Source organism: Netta rufina (assembly GCF_964035555.1).
Source record: "Netta rufina genome assembly, chromosome: 18".
Taxonomy (NCBI): domain Eukaryota; kingdom Metazoa; phylum Chordata; class Aves; order Anseriformes; family Anatidae; genus Netta; species Netta rufina.
Window position 1 is genome coordinate 11598977 of NC_140142.1, and position 22909 is coordinate 11621885.

The following is a 22909-nucleotide window of genomic DNA, read 5'->3' on the forward strand; positions in this document are numbered from 1 at the left end:
GCAGGTCATTTAGGGTATCAGCCAGGAGTTCAGTGCATCCAGCTCTCTAGTGCTCTGCTGGCCCAGTGAGATGAATGGAAAACATTGCAGCCTTGGAAAAATAGTGCTTCTTCTAATTCTTTGGCCAGTTTTGATGATTTAGGACTGCTCTATTTATTTATTTATTTATTTTACTTTCCCCATTTGTGCTGGAGAAGGTGAACTTTTTAAATACCTATTCTGAATTCAAATATCATTTTCATTGTTATGTTTCTGTTTTGTTGGCACTATTCATAATGACTTCTACCCTTCAGTGGAAGCAAAAGCTTATCATACCATAAAACTGATAAAACAAAACATAAAACAAAACCAGGCTTAGAATGAAATTTTTGAGGCTTACAAATACAAACTTTGAAATCTAAGGAAATGAATAATTGAGTCTGACTAAGCATCTCTGGGACTGGAGTGCAGAGAAGGCAGAGTTAAAATTCAAAATTCAGATGGGAAAAAAGCAATGAGAAAAGGTACATTTCAGAGGTTAAAAACTGCAGAAATAAAGTACGAATGACCCAAAACCTCCTTCACATAGGAAATTAAACAATAATAGTAAATGATACTTAAGCCACAGAAACCAGGGGGAACAAAGAGAACAAATTAGGACAGTTGCATACTCGAGGCAAAAATAGATCAAAAGTTAATGATGTCTCAAATGCTGCAAATCTTATTTCCTGCATCTAACAGCAACAACAATGTGATATTAAGGGCAGTGACAGGATTCCCATTGCAAATGAGGGTAGGGCACTAGGCACAACATCATCTGAGGTGAAATAAAAATCTACAGTGATTCAAGTGAAAAATGACAAGCTGATATCTACCTAGCCTATTAACAGCATTGGCACACAGAACAACAACTCAAGTAGGAAAAATACATCACAATTGTGCAAATCAGGGCTAGTCCCCAGAATGGGAGAGTAACAAATATACTTCTGTCCAGGAGAATGTAAAGAGTGATCCAGACAAGTGCAGGCCTGTTAGTTTGACATCAACGCTGGGCAAAGTTTTGTAGCAAGAAGAGATAAGACTAGGGAAGTAGCGGGTAATGTGGAATTTACAAGATAATTTATTAAAGCTAATTTGTTTCCAGAGAATTTAGTAGCTTGCCTTTGTAGGACCAGTGCTCCCCTACACAGGGGATGAACTACATCTATTTCACTTTCTGTGAGCTTCTGATACCTTAGCTATGGATTTGGGCTTTGGGGCTGCAAGTGAATCAAGGGAGTTTGCAATTGTTCACACTGTTCGAAGAGGGAATTACCGGCAAAGGAGAGGTTCCCTGTAGTGATTCTCAGAGACAGTTCTGAAACTGCAGCTGCTAAGGAGGCAAAGACTCATGGAGAAATGTAGGCTGGAAGGGAGCTCTGAAAACCCAACCTCCTATTCAGAGCAGAGATGACTTCAAATTTAGGTATGTTCAGTATGGACGTGGTGGCCGAAGACTAAAAATTACATATGAGCTTTGAGATTTCCAGGTGACATAAAGTTGGGAAGTACTACTGAGCCTGACAGAAGGATATCCCTTGTGATTGAAATGGTTCAGGTGAAGTGACATTTGATAATACAAAGCAGAGCCAGGCTCAGAGATTCTCAACAAAGGGTGTTTTTTTTTTGTTTTTTTTTGTTTTTTTTTTTTTGTCATGTTTGCTATATGGCAGTCAGGAGTTTAAAACAAACAATAAAACAACAAAACCCCATGTTCATGCACTGTTAACAGAAGAACTGAAAAAGTTAAGTGGTTATATGGTATGTATGGCTATTCTTTTTTTTTTTTTTTTTTTTCTCCAGTATAAATATACCTGACAGGGCAGCCCTGCCACACATTTAAGACATGAGGCAAAATTCTGCCACTTGTATTCACATTGAACTTAGGAGGAAGTGTTCACAAGACAGAAGGAACAAGTTGCCTATTGTGTGGAAGGGAATTAAAGGACATCATTCTGCTCAGCCAGATGCCAGCTGAGAGAAAAATATGATGTCTCTGTGAAAATGCATTTCTTGAGTAAATATCAAGGAGAATTAGGAAATGTGTAAGTTGGGAGATACATCTGAAATGATGATTGCAGTTGGCTTATGAGGAACTTTGGACAGGAAATTGGTAGAAACTTCCCATTTTAAGAATAAAGTGCACCATAGATATGAAGTCAGCATTCACCTAAAGAGTAGAGGCCAACTCAAAGCCCCCACAACAAAGCAGTGGACAAACCAGAACACTGACATGTTGTGGTCTAGAGTCACACAGATATACATAAGTTTACTATACCTAAACATCTGAGGGGTTCCTTTGAGAGGCGGAGGGCTTGTGCCCCATTTCCATTTCCACTCTCAGTGTCCCCTGCCTCAGAGAAGGATCCCAGCTGCTTGGCTTCCCTGGCCTCTGATGCCAGGCTACCAGAGCAGGTATCCCAGCATCGCAGCAAACAGGTGACAATTTGAGTGCCACAGCAGTCCTCATTGCGAGCTGGACGCTCAGGGCACTTGTGGCCACCCACCTTTGTGAGCTCCAAGGCTGACAGTGACTCTCTGCTGAGCTACCACGGCTCTCGGCTGTCCCGGTGACAGAGCTTTCGGCGCTAAGCTGACTGCCAGGAGAAAAGGCTGCCGTGAAATGGCTGCTCCACAATGCCAGGAGCAAGGTCTGCTGGGCTGGGGGTTCGCAGGGGAGCTCGGCCTTGGGCCTGGCAACTGCGCCTGGAAGCCAGGGACGGCCTTGGTGTGCAACTGGACACCTGGGCCTGAGAAAGCAAGGTCTCTTTCCAGACACTTGGCACCATCGTCACCCAGTGGCTGTCTCAGGGGGATGAGAGAAATGCACAGCATCTCTTGCTGCCCTGCAGTGCTGCTGTCCTACGCCCTTGGGGGTCTCCAGGATAGAAAAAGGGATGGATTTTGACCCAAAACCCAGCTCCTTTCTATCAAAAGCATCACGTCCTCCTGTCTTTCTTGTATTTGGCTATGACTTTAGGAATCCCTGCAATCCCTGCAGCTGTGTCCCCTGCCAGCTTCTTGTGTGCCCCAAGCATCCTCGCTTGCAGGGCAGTAGAAGATGCAGAAAAGGCCTTGCCTTAGTGGAAGCACTGCCCTGCAGGAGCTCCAACATCCCTCTCAGCAGCACGCTGTAGCCCCCAAATGCCCCCGAAAGGGCACATTTCAGCTACTGGGAAGGAAATGAGCTCGCTCAAGGTGAGCTACCCGCTCAAGGCCCAGGTGTCTGTGAGGCAGTGTTGGCAAGGAGTCCTGTTGTGTGAGTCTGTTCTTTGTGGGTGCTCCGTCCCCACAAGGCTTGCTTTTCAAGGCCCAGGAGAGTCTTGTGGGCACTGGCCTGGGGTCCCAGGCTGAGCCAGCTGCTGGCTGGCAATCAGGGAGGCTCGCTTGGTGTCTTGGCTTGGGTTTGCGTGGCCAGGCTGTGGGAGCGGGGGGCTGCAGGGGTGTCCTCTGTGAGGAGAATGCAGCAGCTGCCCCATGGGAGCTCAGGGCCGCTGCCAGGAGGCTCCTTCCAGGAGGGACCCACCCGCTGCTGCCCAGAACGCAGAGCAAAAGGATGATGTTTGCGCCTGGGGGAGAGCCCATCTAAGAAAGGGAACAAAAGCTGCTGCCCAGCAGCGTCTGGCTCAGGGAGGAGTGAGAAAGCTCTGTGCAGCCCCCAAGGTCCGTGCAGCAGGAGGCAGGAGGTGCTCCAGGCTCACAGCAGCAGTTCCCCTGCGGCCTGTGCAGGGAGAGGCCCCTGGTGGAGCAGGCTGTCCCCCTGCAGCCCATGGGTCCCCCATGGAGCAGATCTCCACGCTGCAGCCCCCCTGTGGCTGGAGGAGCCCCCGGTGGAGCAGGTGGCTGTGGCCTGGAGGAGGCCGCGGCCTGTGGAGAGCCCCCGCAGGAGCAGGCCCCGGGCTGGACTGGAACAGGCTGTGCTGAGCCTGCTTTGCCCGTGACGCTCCTTGTGGAGTGATCTCCCTGTCCTTCTGGCAGCCCTTGAGCCCTTGCCAGCCTCTTTTCTCCCCTTGGCGTTGGAGGAGGGGCAGGGAGAGAGCGCTTGTGCTGGAGCTCAGCTGCCCAGCTGAGGAAAACCACCACGGCTCTGTCTTGCCGCTGCTGCAGCACGCTGGTAGCAGCCAGCACCGTCTGTTCTTCGAGCCTCAGCAAGCCCACAGCATCTTCCCAGAAGGGATCCCTTTCCTTCACGCCTGACAGGCGCCGCCTCCAGAGGCTGAGGGCTTGTGCCCCGTTTGCAAGCGCTTTCTCAGTGCCCCCTTCCCCAGAGAAGGATCCCAGCTGCTTGGCTTCCCTGCCCTCTGCTGCCAGGCTCCCGCAGCTGCTATCCCAGCAGCGCAGCAGCCAGCTGACAATGTGCTCGCCTGGAGGACAGCTGCAATCTTGTCCCATGGCTCGCAGCTCGCCCAGGGATGGGGATCACCTGCTTCCTGCTGCTTTTCTCTCTGCTCTCCTTTCCAACAGCCTCCTGTGCCCTGGGATGGCCCTACCTTGGGGTAGGCTGCCTCACCTTCCTCTTGCTCCTTCCCCTTCTTGGGAGGACATTCTGCCCTTCCGAAACGAGATGACTTCTGCATGCATTCCTTCCCCTTGTGTGTATTGGCGCCTGAGACAGCAACGGGGTCGTCCCCGGAGCCAGCTGTAGGGCCTGTGCAAGGCTTGGAGTGGCTGCAGGGAATATGCCAGGGGCTCGAGGGGCTGCAGGGAACATGCCAGGGGCTCGAGGGGCTGCAGGGTGTGTGACAAGGCTTTGAGGGGCCTCAGGTCCCGCTGCAGTGGTTGAAGTCGATGCAGGGAACATCAGAGTTGTTGGAGGGGTTGCAGGTAAAATGCCAGGGCTTGCAGGGGCTGCAGGCTGCGTCACAGCTTTGCATCAGGTCAAGACGCATTTTCCTAGAACCATACATTTCCTCCTGGAGGGGCTGAAGAGCATGGAATGGTCTTCAAAATGCATAGAGCAGACCCCAGCAAATGTAGAGCTGCTGCTAGCAAGTAGGTAACTTTATTGTTCCTGTTGTTAATTTTGTTTCACAACAACAGATGCAAATATGTATCTTGAATGAGGGCAAAGGTGACCTTGGATCTGAAGCACACAGGCGTTCGCTAGTGTCCCCCCATCCGGAGTGAATCCAGAATGACTCGGAAGGAAAAATAAAGTCCAAACCAGTGCGTTGTGACAAAGAGAGTTTAATAGGGTAGAAAAAGAATAAAAACCAACAAAATAATAAATAATGATACTTATAGTTTATAATATATTAATATATAAAAATATTTAATACTATTACTTATAATTTTATAAAAATAAAACAATGCCATACTGTACAACACAGTCAATAAAGTGGATTTAATTAAATAAATAAGAAAACCAATAAATTAAATGAAAATTTAAAAATTTAAATTTAATACAAATAAAACCCATTTTTCCCATTCCAGTGAATTGCTATCCCCATCATCACTTCCCATCCCACTGATCATTTGCTGTCCCAAAGACCTCCCAGTTCTTATCCCCTTGGCATGCCAGTGCAAGAAGAGCTGCAGATAGAGGCCTTGCTGAGTGACCACCTAAGGAGAGGAATTTAATCCAGAAGGCAGGAAAGAAGAGCAATGCCCCGAAAGAAGAACCAAGTCTTGTCTCTCAGCCCTTTGGTGTCCCAAGCAGCAGTTGCCATGGCCAAGCTTTCCCAGCCCAGCTGCTGCCAGCATCTCCCCAGCTTGCCATTGCCACCTTCCTGGGTGAGACGCGCGCGCATTTGCCATTGGCGCTGTTGCCATCCCTGTGAGTGGCAAGCCCATCCCCTAGCTCCAGCACGAGAGAGGGGAGAGGGCAAGCGAGAGGGGCAAGGGCTGAGGAGCGTGGCTGAAGCTGGAGCAGGTGCCTGCAGAGGTCTCTGTGCCTGCCTGGGTGCTGCAGGGGCCGTCGAGGAGAAGCCCGAGGTCGGTCACGGGTAGCCGTAATAGTAGGCTATGGCGTGGTCCTTCTGCCGCTGCACGAAGAATTGCACGGGGCCGATCTTGGTCTGGTGGGCCGCCCGCTGCCGCTCCTCCTGGGCCAGCTTCTTCAGGCGCTCCCGCTCGGGACGCTGCTGCGGCGTGATGGGCACCGACTCCTCCTGCTCCTCCAGCGGCGTGGGCGCTGCGTCGCGGCCCGCCCAAGGCCCCACGCAGGGCACGTAGTCCACGCGGGGCTGCGCCGGACGCTGCAGCGTGCGCGGCTGCATGGGCAGAGCTGGACGCTGCGCTTGGCCCCCCGTGGCTGGCAGGCCCAGCTCTCTGGGCGCCAGCTCTATGGCAGCATCCCCTGTTCATGCTGTGCTGCCTGGTGGTGCTGGCACCTCCTTTTCCTTGCCGCCAGCTGGGGGCCGGGGGGCAGTGGGCACAGCGCTGGAGCCTGGCACTGTCGGCGGGGCGCTGGGCATGCTGCTGGGGCTGCTGGAGGTGGGCTGCGGCTGCACACAGGCCAGCTGGCACGCTGGCCCCAGCGCCTTGGCCCTGGCCCCCAGCGGCTGCAAAGTCTCGCTGGGGGTCTTTGTCCCCGGCTGCTGGCGCTGCAGCGTCTTGGCCCCGCTGGCCTGGGGACAGAGCCTGTCCTGGGGCCGCACGGCACGGGGCTCCCCACTCGGAGTCTCCGGCAGCAGCTGCGCTCTGCGGGGAGGTGGTGCCGCTGCTCCTTGCCCCCCTGCAGCCCCCGGGCTTCGCGCTCTCTTGCTGGGTGCCGTGGTGCTGTTGATCGCCAGCTGCTGCCCGCTGCTGCCTGCTTCCCTGCTGCTGCCAGCCACCGTGCTGCTGCCACCCGTCTTCCCCTGGCACGGTCTCTTGCGGCCTTGGCCAGCCTGGCCCAGCAGCGTCTTCCTCTCCTTGCCGGGGGGGTTCTCTGTCGTCGGCCTCCTGTGCTGGCAGCTCTGCGCTGTCCCGGGGGTGCTGCTGGGCGCAGGGCGCTTGGCCCCCCGCTTGGTGCCGGTGGACGCAGGGGCAGGCGGGGGGCTCTTGAGGGGACCCAGGGGGCGTTTGGGCAGGGGTCTCCTATGGTCACTGCGGCCCTTGGGGTTGGGGCGTTTCTTGGGGGAACTCGGGGGGGATTTGGGCTGGGGTCTACTAAGGGCACTGCGGCCCTTGGGGTTGGGGCGTTTCTTGGGGGAACTCGGGGGGGATTTGGGCTGGGGTCTACTAAGGGCACTGGGGACCTTGGGGTTGGAGCGGGTCTTGAGGGAACGCTGGGGGGGTTGGGGCTGGGGTCTACTAAGGGCACTGAGGAGCTGGGTGTCAGGGAGGCTCCTGGGGGGACTCAGGGGTGGACTGGGTAGGGGGCTCCTAAGCGCACTGGGCAGGGGACTGGCTGCAGGGCTGAGCGGGGGGCTCACTGCTGGCATGACGGGGGACTGCAGCGACAGCCCACCCTCAAGCTTCTCGGGGCGCAGCCCAGGGGTTGAGGGGACCTCACCGAGGGCTCCTGTGGCTTCCAGTCCCTGCGTGCTCGGCTCCTCGATGTCCTCGCAGAGGTCGGGCAGCTGCGAGAGGAAGCGGCTGAGGGCAGGACTGCTGGGCAAATCGGGGAAGGCATCCTGGGGCTCCACGGCATCGAGCCAGCTGAGCAGCTCCTCCATGCCGGGGATGGGGATGTCCAGGTCAGCCAGGAGCTCGTCCTGCATGTGCTGCAGCTGCTGGCTGTCCCCTGCCAGCTCTGGAAAGGCCTCGGCAAAGGCATCAGGGCCCAGCTCGGGCAGCTGCGGGGGCTCCTCAGGCACCTGCGGGGCTGTCGCCGCTGAGGACGAAGCAAGAAAATCCCCCAAGACGGGCGATGTCAGCTTTCCCATGGCCCCTGGGTGTGGGGCGCCCAGTGGCCGGCTGTGCCAGCCCCAAACTCACTGTCAGGCGTCGCCGTCTGGGTGCTGGCGGTCCTTGGAGCCTGGGCAGGCTCGGGGGGAGTGGGGCCGGTCAGCGGGGTCCCCTGGTCCTTGCTGAGCCCCACGGCGTGCAAGCAGGGCTCCGGCAGCTGCCCCTGGCTGCTGCTCAGGGTGCGGGGCGTGGGGAGCGCCTGCCCCCGCAGCGGAGGCCCCGGGACGAGGGGTGGCGGGGGGTTGCGCTGGGCGGGGGCCTGCAACAGGCAGGTGCCTGCGGGGTGCAGGAGCTCCCCATGGAGCACGGCCCTGGGCCCCAGCCCCAGCGCATGGTGGGGTACCAGTGTCCCCGTCACCATGGGCTGTCCCCACTGATGGACGGGGGCACAGGGAGGAGTGGTGTGGGGGAGCTGCCCCCCGGCGGGGAGCTGCACCAGCTGCAGCTGGTGCCCCATGGTTGGGAGCTGCACCAGCTGCAGGTTTTGCTCCACAGCGGGGAGCTGCACCAGCTGCAGGTTTTGCCCCACAGCGGGGAGCTGCACCAGCTGCAGATTTTGCCCCACAGCGGGGAGCTGCACCAGCTGCAGCTGGTGCCCCACGGCGGGGAGCTGCCCCACAGCAGGGAGCTGCCCCCCGGCGGGGAGCTGCCCAAGCTGCAGGTGGTGCCCCTGGGCTGGGAGGTGCCCCCCAGGTGGCAGCTGCACCCCGGCGGGGAGCTGCAGCACCTGCCCCTGGACCCCTGGCACCACGTGCCAGACGGTGGCCTGGGGCAGCGCGGAGGGGAGGGTGGGTACCTGCGGGGGCTGCAAGGGCAGCGCCGTCGCTCCGGGGAGGGAGGGCAGCAGCCAGGCAGCCACCGTTGGCGGCACGGCTGGGACGACGAAGGGGGAGTTTTGCGTCTGCGCAAGCCGCGGAAGCCGTCTGGGGAAACCCTCTGTGGGAAAAAGGCCGCTGGGCTGAGCTCTGGGGCGCTGGGCTCGCCAGCAGGGCCGCAGCCCCGGGAGGAGCGGGAGCCGGCTGCTGGACCTGCCATGGTGGCTGGAGAGTGGGGCGGTTGCTTGGGGAACCCGGGCAACGGGGGTTCCATCCCAACGGCTCACCAGCCCCTCGCCGACATCTTGGGGAGGACTGCAGGCTTTGGACCCAAGCAGGCTGCCCAGCGCAAGACTTGGCCATGTTCATTAGAACATTACTAGCCTCTAAGCCTCATGGCATCACCTTCCATCTTGACTGCTAAACCTCCTTGCTCCCTACTGTCTTCTTTGCCAAGATACAGCTGTCCACATTTACTTTTCCTACTTGGCTGGACTGAATTTAAGAAGGGAGCTTGCAACTCTTCATCTTGTTTGCCACTTCATCATCAAACCAAATGAAAACCATTTGCCTTTAACCTCTTTATTTCAGGCCTTCTTTCCTAGTGGCCATTCAAAACTGGGAAAAAAATAGTCTACCAAGTGGGGTTTTTTTTTGATTTGATAATAAATCTGCAGACTGTTAAGTCATCAAGCACTTCAAGACTGTTTGAAATAATCTCGAGATTAATATAAAAGGAATTCCTCACACATGCTGCGGCCGCTTACCTTTAGTATAGTCGTTGGATGTGATGGAGCTGTATTTCTTGCTTTCGCCTGCACTGGAAGTCTTCCCTTCCTTGTAAGGTTGTTTACTGCTCTCACTTCTGCATTACTGACATGAAGAGCCATCTGGAGGATGGGATTCTTCCTTCTTCTCCCGCGTTATCTTCTGGAAACGAGGATCTAAGTGTTCCAAGGAGCCTTTCGTTTTCCTGGTGTTTCTCCTTTTTCTTCTTTTTCTTCTCCTTTTTCTTCTTTTTCTTACGCTTGCGATTGGCATTGTCAAAGTGAAGCGCACAGAAACACAAATCATGAAGTCTGAAAGAAACATGCAAGTTAAAAAGGGAAAAAAAGATGTGGCACTTGTTGCCTATATGAAAATTGATTTATTTTACCACAGGTGATGATTTGCAGCATGTCAGCTATTTTGTGGTGCTTTGTGCACACGCAACTTACTTTAGATGCAGCAAACTTAAGCCGTCAGATTGAAGGACCATAGGTCCTGGTTTGTACACAGATCATTAACAACGGCTAGCTCTGGAATATGTGCAAGCAGAAAAAATCTTTTAACCTAATCTGGAATGGTGTACGGATGTGATTCAAACTATGTGGTCCAAAGCTAGTGCTCTGACACAATTCAGCAAGAGCTTTCCTGTCTTCACTGATCAACCTAACAACATGATCCCCAGCCAGCTGATGCTATCTAAATAACTTAGAAACTACCAGAAAAAAAAAAAAAAAAAAAAGGAAGACATGAGAAGCACCCAGAAAAGACTTAGGATAAAAAATGCGGAGTATGCTGGAATCCTTGCTTACTTGGAATCCTTCTCTCCATGTTTATCCTTAGACTTCTTTTTCTTCCAGAACTTGTGATATTTTTGCATTTTTTTCACCACCTAAAAGCTCCTTTTCTATCTTTCTGTCTTTCCTTTCTATTTCACTTTCACTACCTTCTGCACGGGTATATTTTCTTTTTCTGTTTCCTTCTGTTTCATTTTTCTGGCGACAGTTCTCCAAATGAGCTGACACAGGTGGAAGCGCATGTCTTTCACGAGAATGTCTTCTGGAATGTTGCTGAGGTACCGAGCAACGATGCAAGTCTGCTCGGGGTGTGCTAAAGCGACGTACATCTTCCTCTCTCAAGAGGGAACCGTGAGGCCATCCGCTTTTGTAATGATAATGCTTATGTGACCTGCTGTAGTAAGTTGCAGTCAATCTGTCAAAGGCTGCATCGCCGTGAGAGAACTTTCTCTCTCTACTGTCTCCTGTCGCATGAGGTGAATAGTAATCCTTGTAATAGCTACATCTTTCCCATCTCCGTGCTTCGTCTCGATAGTATCTTTCTCTGCTCCAACTTCTTTCCCCTTTGGATCGGTAGTACCTATTGCTACCTTGTTCTGATCTTCCTCCGCTGCCAGATCTGTACTTTGAATATTTGACTGCTCTTCTGCCATTCTCAGGGCTGTTTCTTTCACGAGGGAAAGATCTGTACCTGCTTCCCTCCCAGTACTCCTGCTTGTGACTCTTTTGCTCAACAAATTCCACGCTCTGAGAACACCTCCTCTTGCTGGAAGGACCTGCTTTTTGACTCTCCTTCTCTTCACTAGGAGCATGTTCCCTCTTTCTTCGGTAATGCTCTTTGTCAGTGGTTTTAGTCTTGTCCTTTGTATCTTGGCGTCTATCTGCAATAGCTAAGGAAGAAAGATTGTTAGAGCTACATTCAGTGTCAGACTTGAGAGAGGAAGTTTGCCGCAATTTCTCACCAGGCTCAGAAGAGTCTTTGCCGTACAAAACATTTTCTTTTGAAATGAGGTCACGTTCCTTTGATCTTCTTGCTTTCTCCTTGTCTCCACGGTCATCACATTGGTACTGGGCGAGGTATTCATCATTCCCAGGAGATTTCGGAGGTTCCGCAACACTGCATAAAATAAAAACCCATTTCTCACTTCTGCTGAAGGACGTGAATATTAAGAGTAAAACCTTCCAAAGGCAAACAAACAAACAAAAACCTCCGGACTACAGGAACCCTCGCAAAGATATGCCATTTAGAAACCTCTCCTGTGATTAGGACACCTTCTTCAGCTCCCAGAGAAAGTGCTTTTTCCCCTCTTGCTTCTGAAGCCATTGCACTAAAAAAGCAAACGCATCTGTCTCCTTCCACCTGATGCTCTGAGAAAAAAGGCATAGGGGCGAGCGGGGAACAGCCAGTGTTTCTCCAGACAGTGGAGAAAAATGGAAAAACATTCTATAAAGGAACACAAGTTCTCCTTGAGGCACCAACCTGCATCAGAGTGATATGCTCAGTGCTGATCATTAGTTCTGTTCGTGACACTGGACACACAGTATGGAATTGTACTAATTTAAATCCTTCCATTAAATACTATTAGTAGACAGATAAAACTGTAACGAACTTCCATAAAGTCTTGTCTTAATCAGACTGTGCTCATTTTACCTCATTTCCTCTGACAAGCTGTTCAGCTGGCTGGCTGTGAAGGACTCCGTGATGACTTCTCGATTGACTGAAGGCATAGCTCCAGGCATCTGCAATTAAAACGCACAAGTCAGCAGACAAAAAAATACTATTTGTAGTAGTACTGAGGACTAGTCTTGTCAGAATTTCTCCATTAAATGGTAAGCAAGACCGCTGTGAGTTGTATGCATTATCTACACTTCAAAGATAACCCCGACTCACCCCCCAAAATCTACTTTATGAAACTTAGGAATTTTTATCTCAGCTGAGCTTAAGTTGACAAGTTCTAATATAAGCTCAGGTCTGCAAATTCTAAGGGGATAATACCACAAAGTCTTACGATCACATGTGTGCTGTGTTTTCTCAGTATTTCACCTGAATTAGGAACACAATAAACACTCCCGAATACATCGTAGGTGAGAAATTCTTGATGGAGCAAATCTATGTTTCAAGCAATCCATTTGTTTTAGAAAAGAACATCTCAGAAGGTTTAACAGGTTCAACTCGGCAAGTGGAATCATCAAGTTTCAGTCCGTTTTCTTTAGATTCATTAACTAGCCTAATAGCACCATTTAGTGAATCTCTTTTTGGCAGCTCATGCTGGGATCTTCCTTTGTCAGCATTCTGACAGGAAGAATCGGAATGCTGCAATGTACGGACTACCTTTCCAACCAAAATTCCATTAGAGGATATTGCATTGCATTTCAAATTCCTTTGAAATAAGCCCTTTGACTCCTCCTCAGATTTTCCTGAAGATTCTGCACCATAAGGGACTGTGTTATCAGAGCTGAGTTTAGGATTTTCATTCACTGTTGGCTCCACAAAAATTTCATCAGAAACTTTTTTGTTTGTTTGCATTTGCTTCATTTGCATTACCAAATTTGTACTTGTGGATGAAGGAACAGCCTGGTAGAGATCTTCATCCTCCACAGCACTGCTAAGAAAGTCAGGCTGTGACACAGTCTGACGAGCAGGCAATTTATTGTGAATACTGATGGTGATCTTCTGTTTTCTTGACGTATCAGTCATTGAAGGCCTGGTAATTGCCTGGTTTTGAACACAGGCCATTGGTGGTGCTGAAGATGGCCTTTTTAGGGTGACACCAGTGGTCTTTGTGTCCTCTTTTATGGATCCATTTCCATTTAAACGGCTTGAATTCTGTATTTAAAAAGAAGAAATTGCAAGATGGATTAACGCAAACACTGCATGTAACATTTTGAAACACAAAACTCTCCTACTGAGTGTTTCTACAAATGGTCTTAACACCTAAAAAGAAAAACACACTGCCCTTTAAGGATAAATGCAAGTCCAATAAGCGTATTCAATTCCTGCTTTTCGTTTACTGCAGATTGGTATCAAATTAACATCATCTTTGAAAACCAGCCAAGCAACTTAACATTACCTGCTGCTATTCCCAAATATATTTATTTTCCCCTTTAAACATACCCTGAAAAGCCTGAAGTAATTGTTCTGGTGCTCAGGAATAAGACAATTAGTTTTCCCTGTCTTAGCTAAAGTGACGAGGATAGGAAAAACAAGTCCTCTTTTAAATGATTTGAGGATTAGTACACTCTGCTTAAATAGTCAAAGAGCGTAGCTCTCTGTGCTTTAGAAAGCTGTCTTGGAGCTATAAAGTAATGGAGTCGCATGGCTGCACAATTTAGCAGTAACCACTGTTTGAATGACTCTGGCTGTAGCATGAGGGCTGTGAAGAAAGCTGCGGCGTGGGAAGGAAAACAAAACTCAGATGCCGAAAACCAAACAAAAAACCCCACACCAAACCCCAAACCCACTAGCAGTTTGGTGCCGTTATCTGCCCTCCCGCTTCCCTGAATTACCTTAATCATATGAGGAAGAAGTCGTGGTCCCATAAATCCAGCCTGCTTACTATTAGCCCCCTGCTGACCCGGAGGGAATGAACAGGGATAAGATGGTGCTGGCAAGTAAAACGCACGTTCTCCAAGTGTCAAATCATAGCGCCTTCAGAAAAGAGCAGTGATCGTAGTTTAGTTTTTCTTTCAGCCTACTCTTGGATTAAATCCCATCCTATCATTTTAGAGGAACAGCTCATACGATATGGAAGCCTTCTCTACAGAAGGCTTCGCCAAGAGTACAGACTGAAAAGTAGAGAACAGTCTTCCTACTAAGACTATCACTTGCACAGCAAGAATTCATTCTTACACCACAGATGACCTTCATTTCTCTCCTTCTCTAAATTAGCCAGCTACAGATAACACATAGATAGCAATTTACACAAGTGCTGCAGTTTAAGGCCAAGCAACAAAAGATAATAAACGACACAGAGAATTTCAGGTTAGACAGAACTGAATTAGACAAATAATAATCTTCTCCTGGGATAGCAAGAAAAACACTTGCAAAACAGAAAAATATCAATAACAGGAAAGTAAATCTCTTCTGAACACATTTTAAGATTTGTTATTACCTGATATAAAAAAGTATGTAAGCTTGCTGACCAAGAACTCTTTTAATGTCAGTACGCACTACTTTAGCATCATTCATCTGATACCAAAGTCCATTACCAGCCTGCAAATAAAGACAACGATTTCTTCAGGTGAATTGCACGTTTTCCAATTGAAATCACGGATAGGAACAAAATACACACATGTCAAATAAAAATATAATGAAATCTTTTTCCCTAGAAACAGTAGCTGCTAGTCATGCTTTAATTGGTTTGCCAGCACAACCTTTACCCTGTTAGAAATGCTGTTGACTTCTACCTTTACATAGCATATATAGTGTCCTGAGTGACAGCTGACACCGTGATGTACCAGCACCGCATATAAGGCATAGAGCAGTGGTTCTCCCATTGACTGCGACATGTAGGCTCTCAGGTCCAAATACTCCGGATATTTCACCTCCTAAAGAGACACCAAGAAGATAGAAAAATTATCCCAGAGTACTTCGTGGACTAGCCGGAGAAAAACACTTCCAAAAAACACAGACTAGAATTTATTTCTAGAATATATTTCTAGAATATATTTCTTGATTCACTACAAATAAGTCTTCCCATAAACAACGGTTAAGACTAGAAGTTGCAGAGAACTGTTTCCTGATGAATCAGCCTTCTCAGAGGAAAGCATATGCTTCTTGTCAAGCGGGAACTTTATTGATATTAAGAGAAAGAATAAGCCATAGTCGTTAGTCTACAATTATTGTCTGAAAATATTAACAACTTTCAGCTTTGGGGGATGTCCCATTACACAATGATATAGTTGCATTACAGTGGTAAATATACCTTGTTGATCTTTCCACCTGTGAAATCTGCAAATCTTTTCAGTGATATTGTGAGAACCTTGGAAGAACGGTGTATGGTAAATCTCTTGGACGCAGGAACCATCTTTTTACACCTTAAAAACAAGCAGAGATAAGTGTTTGAAGGCATCTTCTTTTTTCGCCCCCAAAACAAACTCCTTTTAATGTCTCACGCATGCCTATGCTATTTGAATGATATTTACTTGCATAATAGGTTGGTCTTTTTTCTTTTCATAAACCCACGCACTGCGTGTCAGGTTTGTTAATACAGAGAAGAAGGTAAATTTTCCCAACAACTCAGAGCATAGCGGGAACAGGAATCTCTCACAAAAGGGTATTACCAGGTTGGATGGCAAGGTACCATTTCTTGGTCTACAAAAGTGGCTATTTGAACTCCAGTCCTGGATACATTCTTTCAGCTTTCAAGGGAAATACAAATACTGAAAGCGGAACGAGAGAGCCTTGGTCCCCAGGACTAGAAATTGCAAATAATCTCCAACATAGGTCGACTATCAACATCAAAAATACAACAGAAGCACATGGTCATTCTACAGGAGGGAAACATTTAACAGTAGGAAGTCTTCATGTACTGAGCTTGTCTGGAAAGACACTGAAACCATCTGCCATCCTTTGAAACAAAATAGTTCAGTTTGACACATTGCCCGCTCCAAGGTAGGACCTACGGTGTAAGCAGTGAAAATTAGCCACTAGCCCAGAGAACAACGGAAACTGGGCAGTTTACATCAAGAAAAGTACTGTCGAGAGCTAATAAATAGAAAGAACAAAAGTAGCTCTTTTTGAATTCTGATGGCAAAATACAAGCCAGAGAATTGCAAACCCATAGGGAATGCCTATGAACAAGACTTCCCCCCTCCAAAGAAACAAAAATCCAAGTCTTTTATAAACTTCCACAAAACTTGTAAGTAGATCCAAAGTTTAGAGGTAGTCCAACAGAGTCATGCAACATAGAAAACTGACGTCAAAATCTTACTCGCTACATTTATAGCAATTCTCTCCATCCAGCTCTTCAGGTTTCACAAAGAGTTCCAGAGCTCTGCTAACAGATGAAACCACCTAAAGCAGTGAGAAAGAAGAGCGTAAAGTCACCGTAATTCAGAATTCCACAGACATACTAGTAGTTTATAAGAGAATCTTACTAACATACTCAAGCGATCTACTGTGAAGAAGGAGGCAGAAAGAGCATGCTCAGCATTGACCTCACCTGGAAGGCATTTGACTTTGGAACAAATACTTTTCCAGTAGCCTAGACAGCATCTATAATGTGCTTTGTCATCAATACTGGGGACAAATTCATCAGTCTAACAATTAGATGTATATTCAGGTAGAACAACAAAGAAGTATGACAGCATTATAATTTTTGCAGAAAGAGAATTCTTTCCCCTTAAACCCAATGCAAATGTGGAGACTATTTACATGGGTTCCACGGAAGGACAAAGTCCAATCCACTTCCTTAGCACCACCAAGCTCTTATGTTTTAACATTATATGTGGTTTGGTTTTTTAAGTTAAACAAGTTTAATTTAGAAAGTCATGCATGTACTTAAACATCATGAATTATATTTAGAAAACATCTTACCTTTATATCCAAAGTGATATCAAGAAATGCCTCATACGTATCCGAAACTGCTTTGCAATTCAAGCACTTCACTGGAAACAAAATATAAATGCTTAACATTATGTGAAGGAGACTAACTGTCCAAATTCAAGTTGTTGACAGATACTACTTTAGACAAACTACAGACTGCTTTACTACCGACAAAAGACACAGATCAGTTCTAAGGACAGGAATATTTTTTCAAGTACCTCTCGATCTTAGAAATCCTCCAAATATTTGATGAATGATGGTGGTAGCTTGAGAAGATCTGTCCAATCTGGAAATAAATTATAATCAGACCTCAGAAGATTTAAGGCACAGAGTTAACTCTTCAAAGAGTTTGATGAAAACCAAGGATGATGTAGACTTTCGTTGCTGATAGTAAATAAGGCACTAAAAAGTGCTAGAGATCATTTCTGAGAGTAAATAAAGGACTAGAAGGTGCTAGAGAATGTATGAAAGTGAACTTGTTTATGCTTACTCGGTGCTTCCGTTCAAGCACGCTTCCTGCATAGCATCAACAGTATAGCGCAAGAACTCGTGTGCGTCTTCTTGACTGCCAAAACGGAAATGTTGTCCTATTCCTAAATAAGAAGATGATAGTATTGACCTCATTTAAAAATGAAATCGTTCTTGTATTTCTAAAATCTCTCTTCATTTGAGTGTTAAAACCACTTATACACATCAAATGATTATTTGAAGATTACAAGCTATCGAAAAGAAACACATCTGAAGCCACTTACGACTGAGATTACTGATAACATGCGTAGGCTCGATGGCATCAACAGTGCAACGCAGGGCCTGGTTAATGTGAGTCTCCATCGTGCACATCATGCAAAAATCTTGTTCACGACCTGAAGAGTGAAAGAACAAAGCATCCCAGTCCAGCGAAATATCCACAACTACAAACATCTAAGTACAATTTAAACTATAGATACAATATCCACTCTCCTTGCTACATTCTATTCTCCCAAGATGCCAATGTCCCAACAGTCTTGTAACATTTCATTTCACACAACTTTACAGAATAAAAATATCCACTAAGCCTGTATTCAAATGCATGTTGTGATGAGAAATCTAAAAGACTACTGCAAAGTCGCAGTTGTAAAGGCTGACAGGAATGTGAACTCCACAGCCTGCAAAATGTATTACTCTCTAAAATTACTACTAAATGCATTACTGTCCAATGCACTTCATTATTCCCATGAAGCAATAAATGATCCTTTAATAAACAAACAAACAAACAATCAAATAAATAACTAAATAAATAAACCATGGTGCATTAATTGCACTCCATATGCTATTCGGAGCCCACTGCTAATACAGTGCTCAAAGCCAGCTTCTACAGGTAAAATCAGGCAAATAAGCTTATCTCACAGAATCACTGCTGTTCTTTCACCTTCAGAGCTATCCAACAGATTCAAAATACTGTTAGAAAGTACTCACATGACTGGCTGTGCTCAAGAGAAAGCATGTAATTGGCAAGTGGGGGTGTGTAGGTCAAACACTGTAGAGTAGCATTAAGAAAACATGTGTTGCCAAGATTGTACAGGCCAACTCCAACACTTTGTGTTTCTCGCCAATCCATACAAATCTTCTCAGGTGGAAAAAGAAGGCTCTGTGGCGGAGCAATTCCATCATTAACGACTGCAAGAAAGTTAAATTTAAAAAGAGATCTTGTTTGTTTGTTTCTAAGAAAGGTATTTAAAAAAATACTATTCTGCAGGAGCACCTAGAGGAGCTAGCTACAATCCAAACCAGAAAAACTTATTGCAGACAGCTTTAATACCACCAAATTCAAATTGGCTGGTCAACACAATGTTTTGGGGAAAAAAAAAAACAAAAAACAAACAACTTTAGTCAACCATTTTAATTTTTCTAAGGCAAGGCTAACTGCCATTCTGTTTGTAGCACCTAATGCCAAGTTCCTCTCCATCTATAATCTTTAACCTGATTAACTCAACTACTGTTTTTTTCCTTATTATAACTTAAACCACAAACTTAGACTTGAAATTATACGGTAAAAACGTAAAAACTAGGAACTAGGAATGACAGTACCCCTACAGATACCAGATCTTTTCCTGAGCAATGTTATCCTTCAAAAAACCTGTGAAAAATGGAAGCTGTGAATAGCAACAATCAAACACTTTTCTTTGCAAAACAGAAAAGACATGGAGGAATCTGTGCATTACAAAAAGCTCCCCATATTTCTCTGTTGACTGTAAATACATCAAAATTAATTTCTGTAACATCAGTCACTTCAGTTGCCTTAGGGGATTCGCTTTTGAAGTCTTTGTTCACAGTAGTCCCCTTCTCTATCAGTGCAACAAGTAAGAACTGCATTTTCTACTTTTGCTTTGAAGACAATGGAGGCAGGATAAAACGCACACTTACTTAGATCTCTTGGGGCAAAAGCCTTAGATTTTTCAGATGATCTACAGTAAATAGCACCTCCACGTCCTTGGGCCACAGAGACTTGGCTTGAATCTTCTGCAGGCACTATCCGGCCCCAGTTGGCGGTGCGTGACATCAGTATTTTAGTACTTGGTTTCTTGGATTTGCCAGACCGCCTTGAAGAGGGCTTTTTAGGCTTTGAAGATTTGGGCTTCTTAGCTACGGTCATTGTTCACATCTGCAACAGAGACAGAAGTTCTGGTTGACGTAAGAATATCAAGAAGCATTCCAAGAAGAAAAGAGTAACAGAAGTCCTGTCACTTAATCTCAAAGAAACAGCCTTAAGAACTAAATCGCTGGTATGAATGATTTAAAAAGAATCCCCAAACTAAACACACAAAGTGAAAATTTCCATCTAAACTCTATCAGTATTACTTTTCGCTTCTGCAGAACTAGTGGCTGATGCCATTTCTTTCCCTTCCGTAGGATTTTAATCCATTACAACTCTGGAGTCTTTTTAATGTAAAAATGTAGAAGACATTCTCTGAGGGGAATCAGTTATTTATTGATTTCCGGAGTTGCGCAATTATCTGTTAATTAGTACCTATGATCTAATAGATAATTGTTGCAATTATCTATTGCTGGCATTAGTAACGGAACACTATTACTTCACTGCCTGCGTTTTTCTGTTTCGTCTGCACAAAGGTACCCAGAACTCACTGCTACTTTTCTTCTGTCTTTCCAGGGCTCGCCCTCTACCTCACTGTCTACTGCACCAGTCATGAGGGGTTTGTTGTGATTCTATAATGAGCCTAGCTTTTAAATACACCTTTTCTGGGCGTCACTTGGTGATGGCAAGTTAATTTGTGAGGGCTCCTCAGTCTACATCATGCGGTTGCTTTTTCCAGGTGAAAAAGCGGAGCCGTAAGTGGCAGTACACTAAAGCCCTGGCATGTTGAGATCCAAGAGGAGAGATGTTTGGCCCTCCTTTTCACTCCTGGGAACCATATACCTCAAAACCCACAGAGGATGGGCTATATCTCAGAGAAATCTTGGGAAAGGAGAGCATGAAGAGCATGTTTGCAAATTTATTTCTCCCTGGGCTTCTTCTGCTTCTCCAAGAAAGACGAGTTTGAATATAACTTTGGCAGCAGTACTTCTGGTGTTTTACTCCTACCACATTTAAAACTCCTACGACAAACTGAAAAGTTAGACTAAAAAGCAGCTCTTTCCGTTCTCCTTTCTAAAGTTGCACGTTTTCCTCATGCAAAACAACAGGGGAATGTAAGCTAGAAATGGAAATGCTGAATGTAAAACAAAACAAAACAAACCTCAGCCCTCCAGGACAAAGGCCAGTAACTGCTACAAAGTCCTTTTTAAAATGCTGATTAGGTTTCAAGGTGATACCGCTTTAAATAAGCGTAGTTGTCTGTCCATAGGCAGAAGCTGAATAATGACAGGATGAACTTCTATACTTCATGTTTTGTTACTGTCTTACTGTAGCACACAGGGACTTGTTACCTTTAGGGAAACCACTAACCTCATGGAGGGTTTAAAACATAAGCTAGTTTGTTATACCAAAATGACGGAGAGAACAAAGCATAAAGTGCTTTCAGATTTCTAGCACGCCTTGATTGCTGTCCATTAAACTTCAGACACGTTAAACAAAACACAGTAAATAAGAAAACTCCTAGTCCCACAGCTGGCAAATTGTGTGCAGAGGTTGAAATTAGAACTTTTTTGCCCTGACGTTTTACATTTAAAATTGATTTTAAATCCATTCTATACACACTTTCCATTCCTGAAAAAACAATACGCAAACCTGACAAATGCATTTACATGAGAAATGAAGTCGTCCTTGTCCGATTGGAAGACTAAGGTGACAGCTCCTGGGCTCAGGGATAAGCTCTGATCTTCACCAGTGACAGCTCCTTTTTTAGGATTGAAAGGGAAAATGTTTCAGCAACACATTGGAAACATACTTAAGGGACAAGAAACAAAATCAAGACTGCAGTGAGAAGGAGAACAGAAAAACAATACTGGGGGGAAAGGAAAGGAAAGGAAAGGAAAGGAAAGGAAAGGAAAGGAAAGGAAAGGAAAGGAAAGGAAAGGAAAGGAAAGGAAAGGAAAGGAAAGGAAAGGAAAGGAAAGGAAAGGAAAGGAAAGGAAAGGAAAGGAAAGGAAAGGAAAGGAAAGGAAAGGAAAGGAAAGGAAAGGAAAGAAGAAAAAAAGAAAAAAAGAAAAAAAGAAAAAAAGAAAAAAAGAAAAAAAGAAAAAAAGAAAAAAAGAAAAAAAGAAAAAAGAAAAAAAGAAAAAAAGGGAAGGGAAGGGAAGGGAAGGGAAGGGAAGGGAAGGGAAGGGAAGGGAAGGGAAGGGAAGGGAAGGGAAGGGAAGGGAAGGGAAGGGAAGGGAAGGGAAGGGAAGGGAAGGGAAGGGAAGGGAAGGGAAGGGAAGGGAAGACCTTGATCTTTATACTGACCAATGAGATAAGCCTTACACATTTTTAAGTTTATTTTTGACAACTGATTGAGGTGTTACCAGGTATTAAGTACGATTCAAGAGCAAATATTAACACTAGAAAGAAGAAATCCGATCCACCACCACTGTTTCAAAATACATCCATTTCTCATTTGGAGATGACGTCTCTCTGGCAAGATAGTAGAAAAACTGTAAATACCGATAGAGCTTCCTCTCCCGATGTTCCATATACATACCGATGCTGTTCCTACACCTACGCTCTGAGCATAAATTTATGTTGACATGAGTGACAAGAGAGGGTGTTACTCCTCTCTTTGTTTGCCTTGAGAGACACACCTCTTGTCCATTGAAAAGTAAATTCAAGATTCCAGATCAGTTAAGACAGTTGCTATCCCCCCATTCAGAGTTCTGCAGCAGCACTGTTCAGATGTGTTTAGCAGTCTCTTTAGAAAATGTTATCACTTAGGACCTGCTTCTCAGTAGGTCCACATTTGGCCTCCGCTTAGCAGAGAGTCAATCCCAGCTTAAGCTTTCGTACAAGAGCCCCTTCACGAAACGGAGTTGAACCCTGACATAACTGAGTTGAACCTTTAACCTTGAAGCTTCCTTAAAGAAGAAAGCAGCACCCAGGCCAGGAAATAGAAATTAATTGTCACTTTACCCTGAAACGCAGTGGGCTATTCTGTGCTGGCAGGATTGCTGCCGGGCTGGCCGACGAGGTGGCGGGCAGCTCCCCGGGGCCACAGGGCCTGGCACAGGGAGCCGCCGGGGGTCTCCAAGGTCCGGGAACAGCAGCAACAGCGGCAACAGCAGGGACAGAGGGGACAGCAGCGACAGCAGCAGCCACCTCAGCCGGGGCTGTCTCCACAACCGCCACAACGGCCTCGGAACGCCGCCGAACTCGGAGCTCCAGCGTGACGCCTTTTCTGGCCGCGCTGCTCATGGCTAAAACCAGAGCGTTTCCTCCGGCGTGTGTTTACTGTCGGTGCCGGATCGGCCTGCCGGGCGGGCTTTGGGGTTGGGGTTTCCCTCCCGCCGCCGCCGCGGGCAGGCCCCGTGCGCAAGGGGTCCACGCTGGGGAGCAGCATCTCACCCACGGCGAGAGCCCGAGGGCGCAACACGAAAAAGCCCCGACACGAAAAAGCCCTGACATGCGGCCGAGGCGGCGGGGAGATGGCTCTGAGGGAGCTGCCACTTCGCCCCGCCGTCCTCCCCTCCCGGGCCGCCCCGCCGAGCCCCGTGCGCCTCAGGTG

At 47.2% G+C, this 22909-nt stretch overlaps 1 protein-coding gene across 1 annotated transcript; it reads right to left on the bottom strand.

Moving 5' to 3' along the window:
* Positions 1–12338: 12338 nt before the first annotated feature.
* On the bottom strand, positions 12339–19407 carry LOC311216488 (ubiquitin carboxyl-terminal hydrolase 42-like; the record flags this gene model as incomplete). The annotated part of the gene is made up of 12 exons (XM_084298017.1): positions 12339–13055; positions 13736–13877; positions 14341–14441; positions 14636–14776; positions 15154–15265; positions 16162–16244; positions 16767–16837; positions 16994–17061; positions 17266–17368; positions 17528–17638; positions 18231–18431; positions 19179–19407. The coding sequence occupies 12 exons, from the start codon at positions 19405–19407 to the stop codon at positions 12339–12341; spliced, it is 2079 nt and encodes a 692-aa protein (XP_084154143.1).
* Between the last annotated feature and the right edge of the window lie 3502 nt (positions 19408–22909).